The sequence below is a fragment of the Taudactylus pleione genome, unplaced genomic scaffold (assembly GCF_031769625.1).
Source record: "Taudactylus pleione unplaced genomic scaffold, aTauple2 ptg000018l, whole genome shotgun sequence".
Lineage (NCBI taxonomy): Eukaryota > Metazoa > Chordata > Amphibia > Anura > Myobatrachidae > Taudactylus > Taudactylus pleione.
In genome coordinates this window covers 5,412,662-5,436,346 of record NW_028284420.1, presented here as the reverse complement: position 1 = coordinate 5,436,346, position 23,685 = coordinate 5,412,662, and the positions used below count along the sequence as shown (strand labels likewise).

Genomic DNA, 23,685 nt, shown 5'->3' with positions numbered 1-23,685 from the left:
ATGATATATCGTTCAAAGATATCTTTATCGTTCAAATAAATCGTCCACTGTGTAAGAGGCTTTAGGGTGACATCACACAACCTGGAAAATGCCTGTTTTTTGTTGGTGACAACTTGCAGGTTGTGTGACAGTAAAAACAGAAATCTGTATGGACTGTAATGGGCACAGATATACAGAGATAATTCAGTTTAGAACCAATTCCCAGCCTTTAATAGGATCTTGCCGTTCACAGAGTTAAATTTTGTCATTATAGCCATTGCACTACAAAATGTTAAAGAATTTTGCCATAGGAATCAATTTATCCATTTCTGAGTCCGAGTTACACACTATAAATAAACACAAAAGTATGTACTAAATATGCACAGCTGTAAGACTGCAGACAGGAAGTACTAATGTAAAAAATGGTAATTCTTTAAAAAAAAAAAAAAAAAACCTTTATGGAAGCCTGAACCCTTGTGGTAGGGTCTCGTTGCCGCAAGCCCCAGAGAGATTTCGGCTCTCACAGAGCCGAAATCTCTCCCACTGACATTACTCGTGATGTCAGTGGGGCCGCACCCAAACGGAGGCGTTCACATGGGAATGCCTCCGTTTGGGCAGCCACTCCCCCGGCCCTCCCACCAAAGGGGGCGTGCTGTCTCTCAACATCGACAGCACGCCCCCTTTGGTACGAGACCCAGAGCGACGGTTTACCCGTCGTTACCCGGGTCTCGCGCATGCGCACGACGGAGCCGGCTCCGTCGTGCGCATGTGCATTGGGCCACCATCGACCCGCTTGCGGGCCATTAATCACCAAAACATTTTCACTGCATTTCAGGCCTGCCACAAAAGGACCAGCTGACATGTCAGTGATTCTCTCGTTAACACAGGTGAGAGTGTTGATGAGGACAAGGCTGGAGATCACTCTGTCATGCTGATTGAGTTAGAATAACAGACTGGAAGCTTTAAAAGGAGGGTGGAGCTTGAAATCATTGTTCTTCTTCTGTCAACCATATTTACCTGCAAGGAAACATGTGCAGTCATCATTGCTTTGCACAAAAAGGCCTTCACAGGCAAGGATATTGCTGCTAGTAAGATTGCACCTAAATTAACCATTTTTCAGATCATCGAGGAGAGAGGTTCAATAGTTGTGAAGAAGGCTTCAGGGTGCCCAAGAACGTCCAGCAAGCACCAGGACCGTCTCCTAAAGTTGATTCAGCTGCGGGATCGGGGCACCACCAGTGCAGAGCTTGCTCAGGAATGGCAACAGGCAGGTGTAAGTGCATCTTCACGCACAGTGAGGTGAAGACTTTTGGAGGATGGCCTGGTGTCAAGAAGGGCAGCAAAGAATCCACTTATGTCCATGAAAAACATCAGGGACAGACTGATATTCTGCAAAAGGTACAGGGAATGGCCTGAGAAGGACTGGGGTAAAGTTATCTTCTCTGATGAATCCCCTTTCAGATTTTTTGGGGCATCTGGAAAAAAGCTTGTCCGGAGAAGGAAAGGTGAGCGCTACCATCAGTCCTGTGTCATGCCAACAGTAAAGCATCCTGAGACCATTCATGTGCTTCTCAGCCAAGGGAGTGGGCTCACTCACAAGTTTGCCTAGGAACACACCCATAAATAAAGAATGGTACCAAAACATTCTCCAAGAGCAACTTCTCCCAACCATCCAAGAACAGTTTGGTGACGAACAATGCCTTTTCCAGCATGATGGAGAACCTTGCCATAAGGCAAAAGTGATAACTAAGTGGCTTGGGGAACAAAACATTTACATTTTGGGTCCATGGCCAGGAAACTCCACAGACCTTAATCCCATTGAGAACTTGTGGTCAATCCTCAAGAGGCGGGTGGACAGACAAAAGCCCACAAATTCTGACAATCTCCAAGCATTGATTAGGCAAGAATGGGTGGCCATCAGTCAGTATGTGGCCCAGCAGTTGATTGACAGCATGCCAGGGCAAATTGTAGAGGTCTTGAAAAAGAAGGGTCAACACTGCAAATATTGACTCATTGCATGAACTTAATGTAATTGTCAATAAAGCCTTTGACACTTATGCTTGTAATTTTACTTCAGTTTACCATAGTAACATCTGACAAAAAGTTCTAAAAACACTAAAGCAGCAAACTTTTTGAAAACCAATACTTGTGTCATTCTCAAAACTTTTGGCCATGGCTATAATAGTTACTTCAATTGATTAGATATCAGTTAGAATTTTTTTAAGCACTCACGTCAGCCAAACAAATGTAATAATTAGCAGGTCCAGTTAGTATATCACCAGTAGGGCTAAATGGGTATGGGATAAATAGTTAATGAGAAAGTTCCATCATAAATCTATAGCTCACAAAGCAAAACATGGGAATAAAAATAGACAGCGGTGTATAAAGATTATATTACCAACATGAGGGTGGCCACCCTGTAATCCAGACTTGAATCCTCGCTGGTAGCTAATAGAACTTTTTCATTAAATATCTCTTTAGCCCTACTGCTGATATACTAACTGGAGCTGCTAATTATTATGGGTCAATCCAAATATGTGCGAAGTGTGAGTTGCTGTTTTTCTCTGTGAATTCATATAGCAAATTCATTTTGCAATCTAATTAGCAACTATTTCTCACACTGAACCAGTCAGGGTAAACTCACATTTTTCCATGTGCACCTCCCTGAGGGTGTGAGATGGAAGGGAAAATCTTTATTTTAAGGTTAAAATGTCGCTGCACATATACAGTGCATCCAGAAAGTATTCACAGTGTTTCACTTTTTCAACAAATTTGTTATGTTATAGCCTTATTCCAAATTGGCATAAATAAATTTTTGTCCTGAAAATTCTACACTTAATACCCAATAATGACAACGTGTAAAAAGTTCTTTTTTTTTTTTTATTTTTTTTATTTTTGCAAATTTAATAAAAAAAAAAAAACCTAAGAAATCACATGTACTTAAGTATTCACGGGCTTTGCCATGAAGCTCAAAATTTAGCTAAGGTGCATCCTGTTTCCACTGATCATCCTTGAGCCTTTGGCAGCAATTACAGACTTAAGTCTTTTTGAATATGATACCACAAGCTTGGCACACCTATCTTTGGGCAGTTTCGCCCATTCCTCTTTGCAGCACCTCTCAAGCTCCATCAGGTTGGATAGGAAGCGTCGGTGCACCGCCATTTTGAGATCTCTCCAGAGATGTGGACAAAAATGAATTTATTCCACTTGGGAATAAGACTGTAACATAACAAAATGTGGAAAAAGTGAAGCGCTGTGAATTCTTTCCGCTTATTCAGTGAGTCAATTGTGGACAGCTGAAGAGAGCCCTTCCTCTACATAGAATTCTTAGGGTTCATCCTTCACTCTTCTGTCTCTGTTGGTATTGCAGGTTGTTATAAAATTGCTATGAGAATGTAAATACCGTCTAATATAAGGGGTTCCTTGTGATGCCTCTATCTTGTACAAGTTTGGGGCTTTATCGGCAATAATCTATGCAGACTAGTTTCTTTTTGAAGAGGTGTTGCCAGTGATATTATAGCCAGTTTACATAATTTAGGGGGGGAATTCAAGTGTTTTTTCGCCGGTAGCTCTGCCTAATGGGCGCCTAAAGGAGCAATTCAATTGTTTCTCCATTTGGACGCGACAGCCGTCGGTGCCAACATTTTTACTCGCACCCTCCTGAGCTAGCTAGCAGAAATGTGCAAAAAGTCCATGGTTTGGGGGCGCCCTAACCAGGACTTTAGATGGGTCTAGCTGGTTTACGCGGCTAAACCCTCTCTATTTGGGCGCGCCTTGCGAGATAAAGCACGGGTGCCCCCCCAAAAATTAATTATCGCCCCCCTATCTAGACAGGAGATAGGGAGCGATTTAATTATTTTATCGTACCCTAAGAGGTTGATGTTTCAAGTAGTGGAGAAGTTGCCCATAGCTACCAGTCAGCTTTGAGGAAGCATCTGTCATGTACATTCTATAACATATTAGTTAGATGCTGACTGGTTGCAATGGGCAACTTCTCAACTGGTCACTTCTCCATTTTTTTTTTTTTTTCTGTTTGATACATCAACCCCTTGATATGCTTTGTCAGTTGAGCAATGTCGGTGCCTTTCTCTTAAAGATAATTGTATTCCTGTATATTAAAAGAAAACGCAAGTTAAAAAAAAAAAATAACATTTGACTGGAGCTTTTTTAAAATATAGGGCGGTATTCAATTAGCGATGATATTGTCTCCGATTTTCATGTAAAAATGGAGAAAACTCTTCTCCATTTTGAGAAATGGGGAAAAATGTGCAAAATCCCTATTTTTGGGTAAAAATGGGAGGATTTCTTACAGAACCCTTTGGACAGCCCCCCTAATGATACTTTAGTGAATTTTTTTGTAAGTTGCGTATTTTGGCGAAAAACGACCGCTGAAATTTTGGTAGTTTTTTGTTTATTTTTTTTCGTGAAAAATGCGTTTAATGTATTGGGTCTGGTATTTCTGAGGGCCATAAATATGCGCCAAGTGTTTTAAACATTGCACGTGGCTGGCGCAGGCATTTTTTCTAGCGGTTTTAAAACACCGCCTGCGCCAGCCACGTGTGATGTTTAAAACACTTTGTGCATCCTTATGGCTCTCCGAAATACCAGACCCAATATGTTAAATGCATTTTTCATGAAAAAATAAATATTTTGACTGAAATTTCAGCGGTCGTTTTTCGCCAAAGTATGTAACTTACAATTTTTTTTCCCGCTAAAGTATCATTAAGGGGGCTGTCCAAAGGGTTCTGTAAGAAATCTCCAAATTTTTAGCCAAAAATAGGGATTTTGCATATTTATTTTTCACCTGCCCTAGGCTGGAGAAAAGTTTTCTCCATGTTTTAGGCGAAAACCGGAAGCTTTTTCGGCGTCATTAACGAAATCGGCCGATCGGATGGCCGATTTCGCCAATGACGGTAAAATCGGGCGATTTTGCCTCTAATTGAATACCCCCTTAGTTTTTTTTTTTTATATTTTTTTTTATAAATGTAGCTGTTTTGCTTTAAAGTTCTTTCTTTATTTATCTGTTTTTAGGTTAACCATCAGACTAATCTAGAAAGATGGGGGAACTCTTCCGAAGTGAGGAGATGACGCTAGCGCAGCTTTTCCTTCAGTCTGAAGCTGCTTACTGCTGTGTCAGCGAACTGGGAGAACTGGGAAAAGTGCAGTTCCGTGATGTAAGTTTACTGTACATCAGTGCTGCAGGGTCAGATTCTCATATGGATTTGACCTTGGTTATCATTCTATCAGTGAATTACTTTAAAAAAAACATAAATAGTATAAAATAGTTATATTCCACCTCTATGACGCAGGGCACTTAACAAAAACTGAGACCAATCTCCATTATAAATTGTTGCACCTCCCAGTTTATTATTATTATTACCAGTTATTTATATAGCGCACGCATATTCCGCAGCGCTTTACAGAGAATATTCAGCCATTCACATCCGTCCCTGCCCCAGTGGAGCTTACAATCTATATTCCCTATCACATGTACACACACACATACACACTAGGGGTAATTTTGTTAGGAGCCAATTGACCTACCAGTATATTTTTGGAGTGTGGGAGGAAACCGGAGTACCCGGAGGAAACCCACGCAAGCACAGAGAGAATATACAAACTCCACACAGTTAGGGCCGTCGTTTATTTTCCATTACCTACAAAGGAATTGGGCAGTTTTATTTTCTACATTTTTTTGGCTTTCTTCTACTTGTCTACATACTGAGGGGTACCATATGGTGCAAGTATTCACCTGACTCCCCCCTGCTCAGTGCATGCCCTAGAACTTCTCTGTATTCAGGGTGTCACAGGGCAGCAGTATGGACCCTCCTTCAGCAGCCTGTAATTTGGCAGGTCTGTACCACCAGCACATTATACAAACTAGTGACCTCCCTAGTCTACATCATGTTAGAGACTCCCAACTACAACTGGTTGATGATCCATAGCATCGGCTGCCTCTCATCTGATTTCAGCTCTTCTCTGACCTTCTCTATTTCAGGGAACTGTTAATTGTTTTTTTTTTTTAATTATTATTATCCACTCATTCTTACTGTGTTACTTTAGCCTAGTGAGTGGTAAGTTGGTTATCATACTGCCATGTATGTTTCCTATTCACATATATTCCCCTTTCAAGAGCACAAACAGAAACCCAAATCCTCCTCCTGGTGGTCCCATTCCAACTCTGTTTTCTTTGTGCTGAAATCAGTCTTGATATATATTTTCTGAATGGTAGTGTCGGGGCCCGAGAGAGCCCAGTTCATCACTGTTTTTCAAAAGTATTATCTTTGCAGGAAATAATGGAAATCCTTGAGGTGCAGAAATTGCATCCATCCCAATACAGACATGGGCTTCATCTTGTTCAGTCAATTGCATACAGCTCAAAAAGGCTCAAGAACGACCAGTAAACACAGTCTTGGAAGTACAAGAGCCCTTCCTCCCATCCAATCTCATAGTTATTTGTGATGAATCTCTTCTCATGTAGGGTAGTGAGACTAGAGTTGACAAGGCTTTGCCCAAAGTAAACTGAGCTTCAAAGTTTAAATCCATTGAGTCTCTCCAGTGTCTGCGATTCATAACATCACATGCTTCTAAGCATCAGAATCACTTCTAAAAGAGGATGCATCAATTGACCATCTACTAATGAGCTGTTATAAAGGAGATGTGTAGATCCAAAGAAATGTTTTCACGAGCCGGTGGTTTAGAGCACTTCTACAGGGTGACCTGGTTTTGATGGAATCTTCTGCAGCACATGTACACCTCCAGGTCTCCCAAATAACAGCAAAGACAATTCCTCTCTCAGACCCAGCTTTCCTTCCAGCACCACTCTTTGAAAAGGCTGGTGCGCTTTCTTGAAAGCCTTTTTACAACCTCTGAAGTTGATTTAAGCTGGCTTCCTGTATCCAGGATGCATTTTAGTGGTGTGTAGACTACTGTAGCTGAAATTTTTGGTTGAGGAGAATACATCCAATAAGCCGTTATTTATTTATTACCAGTTATTAATATATTGCACACGTATTCTGCAGCGTATTTCCTCTTCAAACTCAAATTGGAAAAGTTGCCACAGATGTGGAATAGTACTTTCCTCCTCATGAACACATCTAAGCATGTTGGTTTCAGCACGAGAGTTCCTATTGTTCGTTGGATAGTAAACTAATTTGGATATCCCAGTCAAGCTCCTTGGGGTTAATACAGTAGAAGGAATGGGATTGAAATGCCGACGGTTGAAATCCTGTCAGCGTGAGCCCGACAGCAGGAAATCCCAACAGCGGCAGGTAAGTGATCTAACCCTCCCCTCTCCCCCCCCCCCTAACCCTCCCTCAGGGGTGCCTACTCCCGGGGGGTTCCTAACCCTAACCTCTCCCTGGGGGTGCCTAATCCTAACCCTCCCCCATAAGGGTGCCTAACCCTAACCTCCCCCTCCCAAAAAAAACCTAATGCTAACCCCGCTAACTGCCCTAAACCAAACCCTCCCCAACCTTGCGGCGAACAGGATGGGCGCCCTGGACTTACCTCTTTCGTCACCCTGGATTCCGGCATCGGCATTATGATAGGCGCCGGTATTTCGACGCCTATCATAAATCCTTTGCCGGCATTCTGCAGTTGGGATGGTGACCGGCGGTCGCATAACTACATCCAACAGTGGAAGCCCGTTTAGGCTTCCAAACTGGCTGATACAAAATCTGCAGGTACTGACAAGTGATCCCGATCACTATAAACACCCTTTTCAGGTTTCTTTCTGGGTTGGACTTCATGGTACTCAATATTGTCAACTCATTGAACTAGACATATTTTTGCCCTCTCTTCCCCGACAATTGATTCCTATCCTGGTAACTATCAGGTAATGTATGAAGGGGTGTAGTAGGTAATACCATATGGTCGGCGGTTCAAATCCCGACAGCAGAAGCCCGACAGAGGTGAAGATCCCTATCGCTAATGAGGTAAGTATACTAAGCCTACTTTCCCCCCTAACCCTAAGCCTCCCTTAGGGGTGCCTAACCCTAACCTCCCCTCTAAGTGCCTAAACCTAACCCCCCCAGCCTAAACCTAAGTCTCCTCTGGGGGTGCCTAACCCTAACCCCCCCCTTCCCCTAGCCTAAACCTAACACTCCCCCTCACCCCCCCGCGGCTGTCCGCGCCCGGCTCACCTTCGTTCGGTATGCCGGGCGTCGGTCTCCCGGCATAGGTCTAATGACAGGCGTCGGGATTTCAACGCCTGTCATTAGTACTTTGCCGGGATTAGACAGTCGGGAAGCCGGCAGCCGGCATTTAGACCGTTTGCTTCCTGACTACATCCCGTATGAAGTTATGAACATATAGCATTGTCCCCTTTCCTGGTTCACCTCTTATTTTTTTAACAGTACTCCTAAAGTGTCTCTTCTGATTCTTAACAGATGAAGAGAAGCTGAGCTAGAGTCCCTTAAAGTTCTTTTCTTGTCTTCCCTATATCCTGTGCTGCACACAGCGTATTGTAATGCCATCCTGGCCATAAACCGTTTGAATTATCTCTTTTTGAGCCAACGGTGCCTTTTTCAAGTGACTTGTCTTTTGTCCCAAATTCTTTTACTTTTTTTGGGGGGGGGGGCGGGGGTCACTATAAATCTGTTGTCATCATAGTTAATTTATAAATTCCATCTCCAGTGTTGTGACCTAGTGGCATATCGCAACAATGCACTGGTTGTTCTGTGGCTGTCCAAATTTGAGTATCTGTTTCACCCAACTTTGCTGATCTTCAAAAGTCTTGGTAAGCTCACAATGGATGAGGATTGCTCATTGCCTGAGACTGGCCCATAGAGTCTTGCAGTCGTCCATCATCTAGCACAGGTATCTGAAAATACAAGAAACGTGTTCCTGATTAAAGTTTGTCAGCTTTCTCATTTCCTTCTATTCCTTAAGGGACTAGGGTTTTGGCATTTTAAAAGGGGTGAGCCATGTTTTGCTTTACTTGCGCTCTCCTAATTTTTCTTGAGCCGTAACTTCTTTAGAGGGTGTTCGGTTTGAGCTCCCTTATACTTTGAGAGATGTCTACTGTATTCTTCAATCTAGTCTCTACCAAGCATGTCTTTGGGCTCTTACAAGCAGTCTCTGTCAGGTTCCACAAGTACAAAGGGGTTCTGCAGATTTTAAATTTCTTTCAACCAAAGGGGTTTTCAGGTTTGCACATCAACCAGGATTTGGCTATGACATTCTTCTGTCTCCATTCTCTAAATTCGAAATAGTAAGATGAATCTTTACTTCCTTAATGTGTTTTTCTGTTCATGTTTTTTTTCCTGGACCCAGTAGTTCCAACGCTAAGACCTCCTGTGGTTCTCATTAATAACCACAGGAAGGGGATCAGTGCTCTTCCGCAAGGCTGTCAATATCTCATGCTGGATATGTATTTGCACTATGAGGGCTTAATATGTGTCATTGGTACCAATGTGCTTCATACTTACTATGTACTCAATCAGGGTAATTTCCCCACTTTAACCATGCACCACCATATTTTGGTAGAACACTTCTGCAGCGTTGCCACCTGGCTGTCCCTGCATTCTGACGTTAAGTTATGTCGACCCTGGACAGAAACATGCCAAACAACCTGACTAATGTAATGCTGAGCCCTGTAGTATGCTAAAGGATAAGATGAGAGAAATCCATACTACTCCACTGCTTGTTGGAATGTGACAGGCCTCTTTAAACAGTAAGCCTAGCAAACGGCCTATAGAACGGATACCACGGTCCACCCAGGTTACAAAAGGGCGTGTAGCCTGACCACATTTAAAGTCAGTATTTTGTATAAAGGAGCAGAAGATAGATTTGTGGGCGTTTTAAATAAGTTTTGTGTCTCAAAGTGTGCAATACTCTGTTGTTTTAAAAAAACAGGATTATCCTTCAATAATTGAGGGATGTCGTGGTCTGGAATATGCAGAAAGGAAACAAAACTACAGTCAGGGACAAAACCCGCTATCAAGAGCAGAGTCAGTATATATGTCCAAGTTATGTAGCCAATCCCGAAGATGGCGCAATAGGGCCCCATGATTATAGTAGGTAATATTAGGGAAATTTATACCTCCGTTGGTTTTATTTTGTTGCAATCATTTGAGGCTAATTTATCATTGTTTGTTATTCCAAATAAAGTTACTAAATGCCAATTTTTTTTCTTTTTAGTATTCACTAAAGTAAGTATAAGGGGAAGTGAAAGCATATGATACATCTTACTCAGGAAATATACCAGTTTCAATAAACTAGTTCTGCCTAGGTATGAAAGCTGGAGTCTGCCACCCGTCCAGTTCCTATTGCAGGATTGTCAGGCCCTTGAATATATTCATATGGTAAAGAAAAGAGGCATTTTTAGTAACCTGAACTCCCAAATAAGTAAAGCTGTTACATGCTTACTCAAAGTGAATACTAGCATGCCAGAAAGGGTGTGCACAAGTACAACCCAGTTTAAGGTACATGGCAGTAGATTTATCCAAGTTCACTTGTAGACCCAATATCGCCAAGAAATGTTGAAGTACACCCAATAAATGATGTAGTGAAGAAATGAGCTTAGACAGGTAAAGCAGTACATCTTCAGGGAAGGCCGTTATCTTTAATTCCTGAGTGTTCACAGAAATGCCCTGAATAATCAGTGATTGTTGAATTATACATAATAAACGGTCTAAGGACAAATTAAAAAGCAGAGGGGATAGGGGACAACCTTGCGAGTACCCCAAAACATCTGTACACTATCCTCCGCATCCCGTTTAACAAAAGAGAAGACATGGGGGAGACATAAAATGAAAACCATGCACTGGTAGTGCTTCCTGGTGAATGAGGTTTGGAAACTATGGTCTATAGGAAGCCACTTATTTGCTTTATTTATCAACGTAGGCATCATATTTATTTTTCACTTCTAAATGCAGTTAAATCCAGATGTCAACGTTTTCCAGAGGAAATTTGTCAATGAGGTCAGAAGATGTGAGGAAATGGACCGTAAATTGCGTAAGTTTTCAGCTCACTTGCCAAGCTACTAATTGATTTGTCTGAGAACCGTATACAGGGGAGGACCTGACCATCCTGCTTTTTGAAGCCACAGCTAAAATGATGCCCCTTTCATCCCTTACACCATTGATTCTTAACCTGTCAGTAATGCTGAAATAACGTGATGCCATTTTAGGCTGGTTTCCCATGATCCCTTTATTAAAATCAGTTGGGTTCAACCATTGCACGCACTAATTCTTGGGTTGGTGTCAAACAAGATTTTTATGTGCTCTGGTTTAGCTCTGTAGGGAAAGAATGCTTTTCTATTGAAGTTAATGTGTTTTACTTAAATAGTGCCATGCAAGCAGATTTTATCCTTGGGCAGCAGTTCTGAAGTAAATAACTATTTCTAAGAAACCTGTTATTGCTCCTGCACCTGTAACTGTAATGTTTAAATACCTCTTCAGAAACTGCTTATGTATTATGAAGAGCTTTTTTTATACAGTTTGACTCATTATGGTACCAACCTGCCTCTAAAGGCCCCCATACATCAGCAATTGATTGCAGCAATCGTGCAATTTGCAATCGATTGTGTATAAAACTCTGGGCCTGATTCAGAGCCGGACGCTATTTGCGCTCGCTCGTTCAGAAAAAGGGGCCGGATATTTAAATTGAGCGCTCGCTCTTTGCGGTCTGTTGACGCCTCTATGTCTGAGCGAGCGAACGAAACATGCGCTCGCTATTTTGTAAATACGCCCCCTGGCCGCTCGCATCCTACGAACATCTCCGCTATTTATTAGATTAATCGAGTACATCGAAAGGCGTCTGAACTGCTCGCAGTGCTTGTGGTTGGATTTTGGATTTTCCTACCGCAATCATGCGAACAGTTCAGGCTAAGAGACAACCAAGTGACGCTGCTTTGTTAATTATGTACACCCTTAAAACGCCTGTTTTGACCGTTTGGCACGCCTGCGTTCGGATCACCACTCCCCGTTTTCAAGCACCTTCCCCTGTTACCACCCACAAACGCCTCATCCTGTCACTCAAATTAGCAGGCACTCGCTATTTTGCGAGCGCTCGATTTCCGACCGCACTGACTGGTTGGCGCATGCGCATTACGACCCATACGCATGCGCAGTTGTGCGAACATCGCTCGGAGCGAACGAGCGGCCGCTTACGAGCGGCTCTGAATCAGGCCCTCTTTCCCTTTTTCAATCGATTGTGGCAATTCTGCAATCTGCAATCGATTGTGGCAATTCTGCAGTCGATTGAAAAAGGGAAAGAGTTTTATATACAATCGATTGCAAATTGCACGATTGCTGCAATCAATTGCTGATGTATGGGGGCCTTTAGTTCATGTAGGGTAGAGCCCAAGCACACTACATGATGACTCTTATCTCTAAAGGGCTGAGCAGTTTTAAGAGTGTTTCTCTTCTTACAGGATTTGTGGAGAAGGAGATTAAGAAAGCAAGTATCCCAATTCTCGATACAGGGGAGAACCCAGAAGTTCCCTTCCCTAGGGACATGATTGACCTTGAGGTGAGACTGAAAATCATTGCTTTATTAATTTGTGTGACATAATAAATAATATATTTAAAATTCAATTAAACTTTCAAAAATCAAAATATATTAAAGCTAGTGAATTCATAAATTTAGTTTGGACTCAACATCATTTTCACAATCGTTTGCTGACTGCTGCTGTCATTCTGCTGTCTCTAAAAGTGGGTATTTATTTACACAAGGAGAACAAATAAATAATTGATTTAACTAAGTTCGGTTTATTTTTTGCAGAATGCATTGTGCTCTATGTATGCGTTGCACCAAAATGATTTCCTCTGTCCTCCCTCCTGTTATGAAAGAGCATAATATATTAGCATATCAGCACACACTATGTGTAAATGTAGGACGGACCGATGTTTGCTTCCAGGCCTCCTACCTCTTAATTACAACTCCCTAGCCATGTTGTTACATTGGCTTGTACTAGGAAGCAAACTGAGACCATACATACCTCAGGTAATGAACACCATATTAATATATTACTCTTTCTCTGAGGCTGTGTGATATTGATAATTTTTATTAAGCACACACACATAATGCACAAAGCAAAATAAAATATACTTTCAAAAATGAAGAGAAAAGTACTTGTGGAGGCACACTTCTAGGTACAAATAAGCAAATTATTGATGAAAAATTGTATTAAACACTTGGGCTCACAAGTACACACTGACAAAAGGGTATATTTATCAAAGCTGGGAGAGTGATATAATTGAAAATAAACAAATTACCAACCAATCAGCTCCTAATTATAATTTTTTAAACACAGCCTGTAAAATGTAAATTGGAAGCTGATTCTCTCACAATTTTATCTCTCCCAGCTTTGATAAATACCCCCCATAGAACAAAATCTAACATTTAGGCTGAGTTGGGATATGTGCTGGACTGTCTAGTTAATTGAACCTGGACATACCATATGTCAGGTAAGGAAAGTCCCCTTATCACTTATAAACACATAGTTCACGAGACAACAATAAGAAAAGAAAGGCGAAAATTGTAGAGGTGATGAGCAATTACAGTAGAAATCCACTATTTAGGCTAAACATGTCCAGATGAGCACAGAGTTGGTCAGTAATATCCCTCTCAAATGTACAGAGAAACCCCGGAATTTGCCAGGGCATAGCAAAACGACCCAAGTCCGGCCTATGTCTTAAAGGTACCAACCTGGGTTGACAGACCCTGGCCTGTGCCCCTGGAGTCAACTAGGGGTTTTCCCGGGTCAATGACCTGGCTTATGTCTGAATGGTACGACCTGGGTTTTTAGACCTGGGTCGTACCTAGAATAAGCTCATTGACCTTTTCGGGGCTGCTTGAGGCAGATTCTGATGACCTCATCAGCGGAGTAAATAATGGCGACGGTTAATCTCCCTCTCGACTATAAAATGCTCCTTTCTCCTCTGGCTATCCCACTGTGCAATGAAGAACAGAGTGAGCAGCTTCATTCAGGCATCATTTGCTGTGTAATACAGCAAATCAACAACAGCAATCAAGGTTGTCAGGCTACACGTGCAATTCGTTGGCCATGATTACAGCCAGTCACTTTATAGCCAACCCTCACCTTTGCATGACCTCATTATTCTGAGCCAAAAAAGCGTCTCCTTTCAATGACAAAACACTGAAAAACCAGGGCAAACCCAGCTTATGTCTGAAAGGCGTAGACCCGGGAATTTCCCGGGTATGAGGTGTAGTGTGCAAGAGTGTCTGCAAGCAAAAACCCAGGTTGCAAATTCCTTGTCAAAGCCGTGTATTTGCCGGGGCGTGTGTCTTTGTCAAATAGAGGTATAAAGGGTAGGTATAATCATTAACAGTAGCTGTCCGGTATAATATGCTACAAAATAATAAATACTAGTTGCAATGACCGAACACAATAATAATCAACAATAAATAACAGTTTCAAAGTTGATGCATATTGATAAGGTAAGGTACTTCTTGTGTATTGTATTCATAATCATTAGCATCTAACAATCAATTATTAAGTATCTTAATAGCCCTAAATGACCACACTTGTATGAAATATTATGCATAACATCCAGATATAGCAAAATATAACAATGGTATACAAGTAGTTACAGTATGGGATCCGGTTAGAATGTTGACACCAGACTGTCGACAGTCAGAATGTCATCATGTACGTAAGGTCGATAAGAAAATGTCAACATGTTCATAATGTCGACACCAGGATGCAACAGTACATTTTTGTGTTATTTTCTATGGTTAGGCTAAAATATGCAAAAAAATTGTATGTTGACATGTCAAATGTCATAACATGTCGACATTTCTGAATGTCAACATATTGCTTGCTGACCTTTGTCCATGGCGACGTTTCATAACACATGCATACAGTTTATCTGAAATAATATCAAGAGCATCTAAAATGGCAGTAGTCATGAGTGTAGCTATAGTGGGTGCAGGGGGTGCCATTGCTATGGGGCTCAGAGGCTTAGGAGCCCACCACTGGGGCTTGATTCAATTGCGCCCAGGTCACAAAGTAGTCTACTAGGTTCCCTGAATTGCCCACTAAACACTGCGTGGCACTGAGGGCACTTTGTGGCATAACAGCAGTACAATGTGGCATATTGTTAACTTGGGGCACTACAATTTGACATTAGATAAACTGGAAGCACTGTGTGATATAATGTGAACTAAGGCACTACTGTGGGACGTAAAATTAACTCTGGCACCACTATAGGCAGTACTATGGCACATAAAATGTACAACTGCTGTGAAGACAGGTGTCTCGATGGAAGGGGCCCCTTCAAAATGTTGCTATGGGGCCCAAAAAGATCTGGTTGCACCCATGACAGTAGTGTCTTATATTAACATAAACTTTGAAAGATAATCAGATTAAATTTGGCAAGGACTGAGCCCTTTCAAGACTGTTAACTTCTGCTCTCTGTTGTTTGGCGAAGCATTGGATGGGGAATGAGAGAGTAGGTGCAGTGATTAGGTGAAAGTGAGAGTCTAGGACAGTACTGCATCTCCTGTCAGGCTAAACTCTGATGCGTGAGCACCACAGTACAGTGCCTGGGGAGACCACCGATGAGCTTTCACCAGAAGGTGCGGGGGTACACGTGCGCTGCAAGAGTTCCCAGAGACCGGAAGATGCATTTAGTCAAAGCAGGGCTTGTTTTCTGGACAGCCTTATGGACCATCTATTCCAGTTCTAGGATCAACTTTTTTTCTGTCTGTTGATACTTTTAAACAAACCTGACGGGTTTTAATTTATTATTTTCTTATTTTTATCAAAGTGATACAGTGAAGCAGGATGTATGTATGTGTAAGCTTGTTGGACGATAAGGGATCCTTCTTTCCCATTTTTAAGACCATATTTGTGCCTTTAAAACCTCAAATAAGCATTTTAGTTCTAAGAAAGCGGGTTACTTATATAGAAAGAAAGAAATTCATGTTTTAAATTACTTCTTAACCATAACCCCCAATACTACATTGGCAGCAGCCATCTTTTTTATGCCACTGGAATGCTGCTGAATCTGTTAATGTTGAAGTCATTAGCTCACCATGATTTATCGAAATACTTTTGTTTAGGAAGATGTTCCTTCTGGCTTGATTGTTTTGCTTTATTTTTACCATTTTTCCTTAAAAGGTCTTTTCTGTATTGCTGTTTAGGGTTTAATCATTTAATGTCTCCCTAACAGGCCAATTTTGAGAAGATTGAGAATGAACTAAAAGAGATAAACACCAATCAGGAAGCTTTGAAGCGGAACTTTCTGGAGCTAACGGAGTTAAAATACATTCTTCGGAAAACGCAACAATTTTTCGATGAGGTCAGCGTTTTTTGTTTCCTAATTTCAGAATAGTGTGCCCTACAGCAGGAAGGGTTCATCTATTTCCACAGTAATTAGAATTTTTTGCTGAACTAGATTAACATGTGCTCCTGTTTTCAGCCCACTATAACTTCTACTAGTCCTTTATACTGTATGTTCCTTTTATCAGATAAGAATGATGCTCCTGGTAGTAGGTTGGAGAGAATGTTTTATGGACAGTTATGTTTTTATATCTCATGCACATAGCCTATCTATCTATCTATCTATCTATCTATCTATCTATCTATCTATCTATCTATCTATCTATCAACCACATGCCTAATATTATGTACGTCTCCCTCTTGCCACCAAAACGGCTCTTAACCATTGAGGCATGAACTCCACAAAACCTGTGGTATCTGGCACCAAGACTTTAACAGGAGATCCTTTAAGTTGCGAGGTGGGGCCTCCATGGCTCGGACTTATTTTTCTAGCACATCCCACAGATGCTCAATCGGTTTCAGATCTGAGGAATTTGGAGGCCAAGTCAACACCTTGAACTCTTTGTCATGTTCCTCAAACTTTTCCTGGACAATTTTTGCAATGTGGCAGGGCGCTTTATCCTGCTGAAAGCGGCCACTGCAATCAGGGAACACTGTTGCCATGAAGGGGTGTTCTTGGTCCGTAACAATGTTTAGGTAGGTGGTACGTATCAAAGTAATATCCACATTATGCTATGTCACAAGACTTCTCAGACGAAATTGGGCAGAGCTTCACACTGCCTCCGCCGGCTTTCCTTCTTTCCGTAGTGCATCTTGGTACCATCTCTTCCCCAGGTAAATTATATACACGCACTTGGCCGTTCACGTAGCGTTCCCGCTAGGCTGTTTTAGCGGGGCGCGGCGCCCTGCCCTCCAGAAGGAGGGCAAAAAGCGCCCTGCCCTAACAGCCTGCGGGAGCCGTCTTCACCCGCGGGTCGCAGTGTCCCACGGGTGAAGAAATGTGCGGTGACCCGGTCACCGCCGGAGAATAGACGCCGGGCGCATGCGCCCGGCATCTATTCTCACTATCTGCAGGGCTTGGGGGCTGCCTGGCGTGTCCGTAAGTGCCAGGCACGCCCCCAAGAGTGACGAAAAGGGGATGCGTCTTAGACACGCCCCCTTTTCATTGACCACGGCCCCTTCTCGGTCGCGCGCGCCTTTGGCGTGCGCAAGATCGTGGCCTCTCTAGCTCCGGCACCCTGCCTCGCGCCGGAGCTAGAATGAACACTAGTTCACGTGATGTAAAAGAAAACATGATTTATCAGACCAAGCCACCTTCTTCCATTGTTCCATGGTCCAGTTTTGATTCTCACGTGCCTATTGTAGGCACTTTTGGTGGCGGATAGGGGTCAACATGGGCACTCTGACTGGTCTGCGCCTATGCAGCCCCATATGCAACAAGTTACGATGCACTGTTTGTTCTGTCACCTTTTTCATCATATCCAGCATTTACTTTTTCAGCAAATTGTGCTACAATAAAGGCACACATCCACTAGACAACGGCAAAAGACTGCACGATTACGACATTATAATCGTGCAGTCGTTTGTATGTCTGTGATGTGCCTTCACTGAACGAACAGTCGTTCAGTGAAGGCACATCAATAATCTGCAAATATCGTCAGGTTGTACAACATATTTGTACGATGATAGATGTCTAAACGACCAGCGGGAGACATATTTAAACATCTTTTAAACAATCTGCAAATGATTTTCAAGCGATTATCGAACGATAACAATATCGTTCAATCGCTCAATTTAATCGTCTAGTGGATGTGTGCCTTAACTCTCTTCTGTGGGAGACTATACGGGCTATCCATCACTCCCCATGCGGATGACCCTATCACTGATTAACTGGTTGTCCTTCCTTGGACCAATTTAGGTTGTACTAACACTGCATACCAGGAACACCCCACAAGACCTGCTGTTTTGGAGCTTCTGTGACCCAGTCGTCTAGCCATCACAATTTGGCCCTTGTCAAAGTCACTTAGATCCTTACTCTTGCCCATTTTACCTGCTTCCAACACATCAACTTCAAGAACTGAGTCTTCACTTGCTGCTCATGGCAATGCGATGTGAATAATCAAAGTTTTAATGAGGCATGATAGTGGGTGTCTGACAAATGGGAAATTCCACTTCCAAACATTCTTTTATCTATGGTGTTGTGTGTACTGGGAATACCTCATGGTAGGCATTACCACCCTCCATGGACAGCGCAGCGGCCGACCACGGGTGCTTAATAATTGTGACTAGTGGCGTCTGCCCAGAATTGTCTGTGGTAACAGGCAAGCGACACTGGCTCAAATCACATCCACATTTAATGCAGGAGGTACTAGACACATATCCAGCATGTCAGTGTAGCGTTTCTAGCTTCCATGGAATATGGGAGCAGAAAACCCACCAGAGTGCCCCTGTTAACACTACGGTAATGGACACATCGCCTTACCTGGGCTCATGACATCACTAATTGGACCCTGGAGGAATGGCAACATGCGTGGTCAGATGAGTCACAGTTCCAGTTGTTTTGTGCTGATGGTAGGGTTCAGGTGTGGTGCAGACCTAGTTGTCAGCAAGGCACAGTGCAGGCTGGTGGTGACTGTATAATGATGTGGCGTGTGTTCATGTGGCATGGGTTAGGTCCACTGGTACGCCTGAACACGTCATTGACCGGTAACCGCAACGTTTCATTGCTTATGACAATTTGCAGACCTTCATGGATCTCATGTATCCCCACAAATATGGATTATTCAAGCAGGATAATGCACCCTGTCATCAGTCCCAAGTTGTCCATAATTGGTTTGAGGAGCATTCTGGAGAGTTCCTACGAATGGTACGCCCGAACCCAATAGAGTATTTATGGGGACGTGAAGGAGTGGACCATTTGCACCCATGATCTTGCACCTACAAATATCAGGGAGCTGTGGGAAGTTACCCAGATGGAATGGGTCAACATCTCTGCAGAGGTCTTCCGTCTATTTGTGGAATCGATACCACATCAAGGTGCTGCACTTCGCTAGGCTAGAGGGGGTCCTACACAATACTAGGCATCTATCCCATGACTTTTGTCACTTCAGTGTATATAAATATATCTCTTTATATATTTATATCCTAATGTAATAGAAAAGGAATGCCGTAAGTGCTTGAACTGGACTTTTTCTTAGATAAAGCACCTATAAATACTGGCTGCAATCAGAGCATATCTGATAGTATCCCACCAAACAAGTACAAAGAAAAAAATATGCTGCTATAGTATTTGCCGCTAGAGGTCAATTTTAATAAATGTTTTTACTCAAATGCACAATATTGAAACCTAAAACAATAATTGAATCCTTCTAAAAAATATAAAATCACATAAATTGAATGAAACAGCAAAAAGCTTGTTAACATTCGTAAACACACTTCTCACACTCCTGTTTGTGTCCAAGGATTTAATCTTGTAAGATAGTATAAATAACAATATTTCTCATAACTCCAACCACTTCAACTGTAGAAATAGTCGCAGGTTCAGAAATAAGACAACTGTAAACAAATTTTTTTCACCTGATGATTATTGCAAAATTCTTCTTAACCATGTACAGTAACTGACAATTGTTTCATCACGACCGCATTTTTAATTTAATTAACTTTAAAAGGTATTTTTACAAATATTTTGTATAAAAATAAAACATATATATATATATGTGTATATGTGTGTGTATATGTATATGTATATGTATGTATGTATGTATATATATATATATATATATATATATATATATATATATATATATATATACATACACCTAGGGGATGTTTTGCTGGCATGTGATGCGACCTTTCCAGATGAAGCCCCTCCCTCTCCGGTTTAATCACATAGGACCACGCCAGTTAAGTGGTTAAATAAGGAGTGTGCTCCAGGTAGATATTTGTCAGTTATAAAGTTTATAATGACTCTTGATATTGCATGGAGCAAATATCTACAGCAACCACAGTACTGAGTGCTCCTTATAAGAAATTGCCCTTGAAGGAGGATGGTAACATCAATAAGTAGCAGTATTTCTATATGTTCACATATTGAGCGCTCACCTCACTTTAGAGAGCGATTCCTTGTGTGTTTAAGAACACAGCCTTTTGCGGTCTTTTTCAGGAGACCACACATGAGTGATGCTGTTGTGTCCTTGGCTGTGTATGTGTGGCTTGTCCAAAATAGCAATGTTCCATCAATGGGCAAGATAGTACAGGACTTGTCCAAATAGCAGTATTAATTCAGTGGAAACAACACATCAAGGGGTGAAGAGCGTAGTACCCTTAACACGTTTCGCTACATTCGGCAGGTTCTTCAGAAGGCCATCTACATTTAAAGTGGTTGGAGATTATGAAATACATTGCTATTTATATTTACTTTAAGATCTCAATCCTTGGACAAACCAGCGGGGTGAGAACTCAATAATATGTGTTTAAATATATTACCTAGTTTTATGAGATTTATTTAATCTTTTTTTTCTATTTTTGAATGATTCATTGATGTTTGTTTAAATGCATTTGTGCAATATTTTTTTTTTAAATTGCCCTCTATTGGTAATCACTATATCTACAGGCGTAATTTATTTTTTTCTATATAACCAAATGGTGTAATGTTAGGTGTCAGATAAAAGTTTCCTTTATTTGTAATTTGTACTGTAATCCTTTCTGCTAAAATGTATATTTCATTTATTTGCACAGCCTGCTTCTTTCGGGTTTCTCCTTCTATTGCTGCCTGCTTTCTTCTGTCCCTTCATCTATTGCTGCTGGCTTCTCTGTTTCTCTCTCAATCAGCTTCCCTCTCTCTTTCGCCTCCCTTCTCTCTCTTTCGACTCCCTTCTCTCTCTCTCTCTGCTCCGTTCTCTCTCTTTCGACTCCCTTCTCTCTCTCTCTGCTCCCTTCTCTCTCTCTCTCTGCTCCGTTCTCTCTCTCTCTGCTCCCTTCTCTCTCTCTCTGCTCCCTTCTCTCTCCTGGCTCCCCTCTTTGTCTTTCTTGCTGGCTCTTCTCTCTCACAGATTTCTTCTTTTTGTTTCACCCTCTATTGCTGCTAGTTTACTTCTGTTTCTCTCTCATGCGGGTTTCTTTGCTTTCCTTTTTCCCTTCCCTTCCCTCCCCCCCTCATTGCTGGCTTATGTTTTGTTTGTTAAGCCAGCAGCATTTTTAAAGTAATTCCTTAAAATCTGTCCAGGATTTTTACAAAAAAATGATTAACCAATATCTGAGCAAATATTGCAATTCTTAGTGTTATAGGGAGGTTTAAACGTGGTGGGTGGGTGTTAACTTCATAAAATGTAAGGTAAGTGCTAAATGAATACCCACCAATCCTCCCCTTCTCTATGGGCTGTGTACATGAATGCTGCTCATCTTTAGGTCGCTGTTTTCTATATGTGTAGTACATTAATATTGGTAAAAAAGGTAAGGTAGATTGCTATTCTGATTGGTGCACAGTCTGGGCCAATCAAAATAGGTCTTGTTTCTTTCAAAAAGTAGGTTAATGGCATGCAGGTGGTATCCTAGCTTCACCCTTTAACATCCCATCTTTCCACTGCTTCATTTAACTTCTTTGTATAGCTATAAATTACCCAAAAGGAAGACTGCATCCTATTAACTTTTAAGAGCTATTTATCCATATGAGAAATATTCCAGTACAGTGATGTGATTTTTTTATCCAAAGATCGTATAGTCCAAAAAACATAGGGCCTGATTCAGACCTGGTCGCAATAGCTGAGCGCTCGCAACCAGGTCGATGGTGGCCCACAGCGCATGCGCACGACGGAGCCGGCTCTGTTGTGCGCATGCGCTGTGGGCCACCATCGACCCGGCTGGTGCGAGACCCAGCTAGCGACGGGCACTCTGTCGCTCCGGGTCTCGCACTGAAGGAGGCGAGCTGTCGATTTGAGTGACAGCTCGCTCCGTTTGGTGGGCGGCCGGGGGGTGGCTGCCCAGACGGAGGCGTTCCCATGAGACCATCATCATGGCCGCTCGCTATAGCTGTGGGCGTTCACCCACAGCTATGCGAGCGGCCAAGAGGCCGCTCCAAAAAAAAAAAAAGCCTGGCCCTGATTCAGAGCGAGCGGCTCTGAATCAGGCCCATAGTTTTTAAATGTAAATAAATAATAGCTGCAGCTCGCTGATGATGTAATAGGCATAATTGTCATTAAGAGCACCATTTTCATGTCACTCCCTGTGAGGAGCACTGCTGTGCAAAATAATGGTGAGGGAAATACCCAGGGCAGAGTGGAAAAAGAGAGGAATAATTTTAAAGGTGTTTTCTAAAATTTTAAACATGATGCTCGAGATTCATTTTAATTAAAAATTAGAGCCTTTGCTAGAAAACACAAATTCCCAAAGTATTGGGCTAAAACGTCACTTATATTTGTCATTTTAACTCAGGAGTACAATAAGGCCCTATTTGTCCTGGGATCATCTTCAAGATGACCTGTTGTGTTATTCAATTGGAAATGTTAAAAAGATGGTGACTCTTCACTAATCAGAAAAAAAATAGTGTAATATTCATTTAGTGTTAATATAGAGCAATAACCAAATTGTATTGATTTACATTTTTGCTGCACTTATAGGGTGCAGCCTTCTATATATGAGGGTGGTTCAATAAGTTAGGTAACAAGAACTCTCATTTCTGTAATGTTCTCTATTTCACTCATGGCCATTAGTCTGTGCCTCATATCAGTCTGACTGTCCCAATATCATTTGTAAGATGGCAGAAACTTGTCCAAACATTGAGGTGCGTAGTGTGATTAGATTTTTGCATCTAATGGGCACATCAGCAGCTGAAATTTATCACCAACTTGGCGAGGTGTACAGTGATAACATAATTTCACAGAAACGGGTTTTGGTTTGGTACACTGCCTTTGATAACGTGCTTGGCCGCCCAGATCGCTGCTAATCTTGAACATCTGTCCTGCCGTTATCAATGTCAGTGCAACAAACCAAAACCTGTTTCTGTGACCAGACGTTATCACCGTACACCTTCGACAAGTTGGCCATGAATTTCAGCTGCTGATGTACCCTTTAGATGCAGAAATCTGATCACACTACGCACCTCCATGTTAGACCATGTTTCAATTAGCCCTGCCATCTTACATCTGATGTTGGGATAGTATAACCTATATGAGGTGCAGTCTAATGGCCAGAAGAAGTGGTCTACCTGCTCTGGCTTGACGGGAAATTATAATAAAATCGAGAATATTACACACGTGAGAGGTCTTGTTACCTTACTTGTTGAACCACCCTTGTATCTTTATATTTGTGCTATATTTTTTGTAAGTTTCCTTATGTGTTTCATAGTTTATAATTTTGAACATGTTACATTTTATTTTCTTACCATAAAATATTCATCACTTATATTTTCATTCTTTATGTTGTTGCCCTTCACCTACAGTTAATCCTAAATCTGA

General features: G+C 41.8%; 1 protein-coding gene across 7 annotated transcripts in view; it reads left to right on the top strand.

The window, feature by feature from the left end:
• ATP6V0A1 (ATPase H+ transporting V0 subunit a1) overlaps positions 1–23,685 on the top strand; it is a 91,053-nt gene that overhangs the window by 20,122 nt on the left and 47,246 nt on the right. For all 7 annotated transcript variants that reach the window (XM_088442447.1, XM_088442450.1, XM_088442445.1 and 4 more), the window contains exons 2-5: positions 5,011–5,153; positions 10,860–10,938; positions 12,359–12,456; positions 16,125–16,253. In XM_088442447.1, coding sequence (XP_088298573.1) covers positions 5,037–5,153; positions 10,860–10,938; positions 12,359–12,456; positions 16,125–16,253 — 423 coding nt within the window. In that variant the 5' untranslated portion in view covers positions 5,011–5,036. The remainder of the gene's footprint in view (positions 1–5,010; positions 5,154–10,859; positions 10,939–12,358; positions 12,457–16,124; positions 16,254–23,685) is intronic.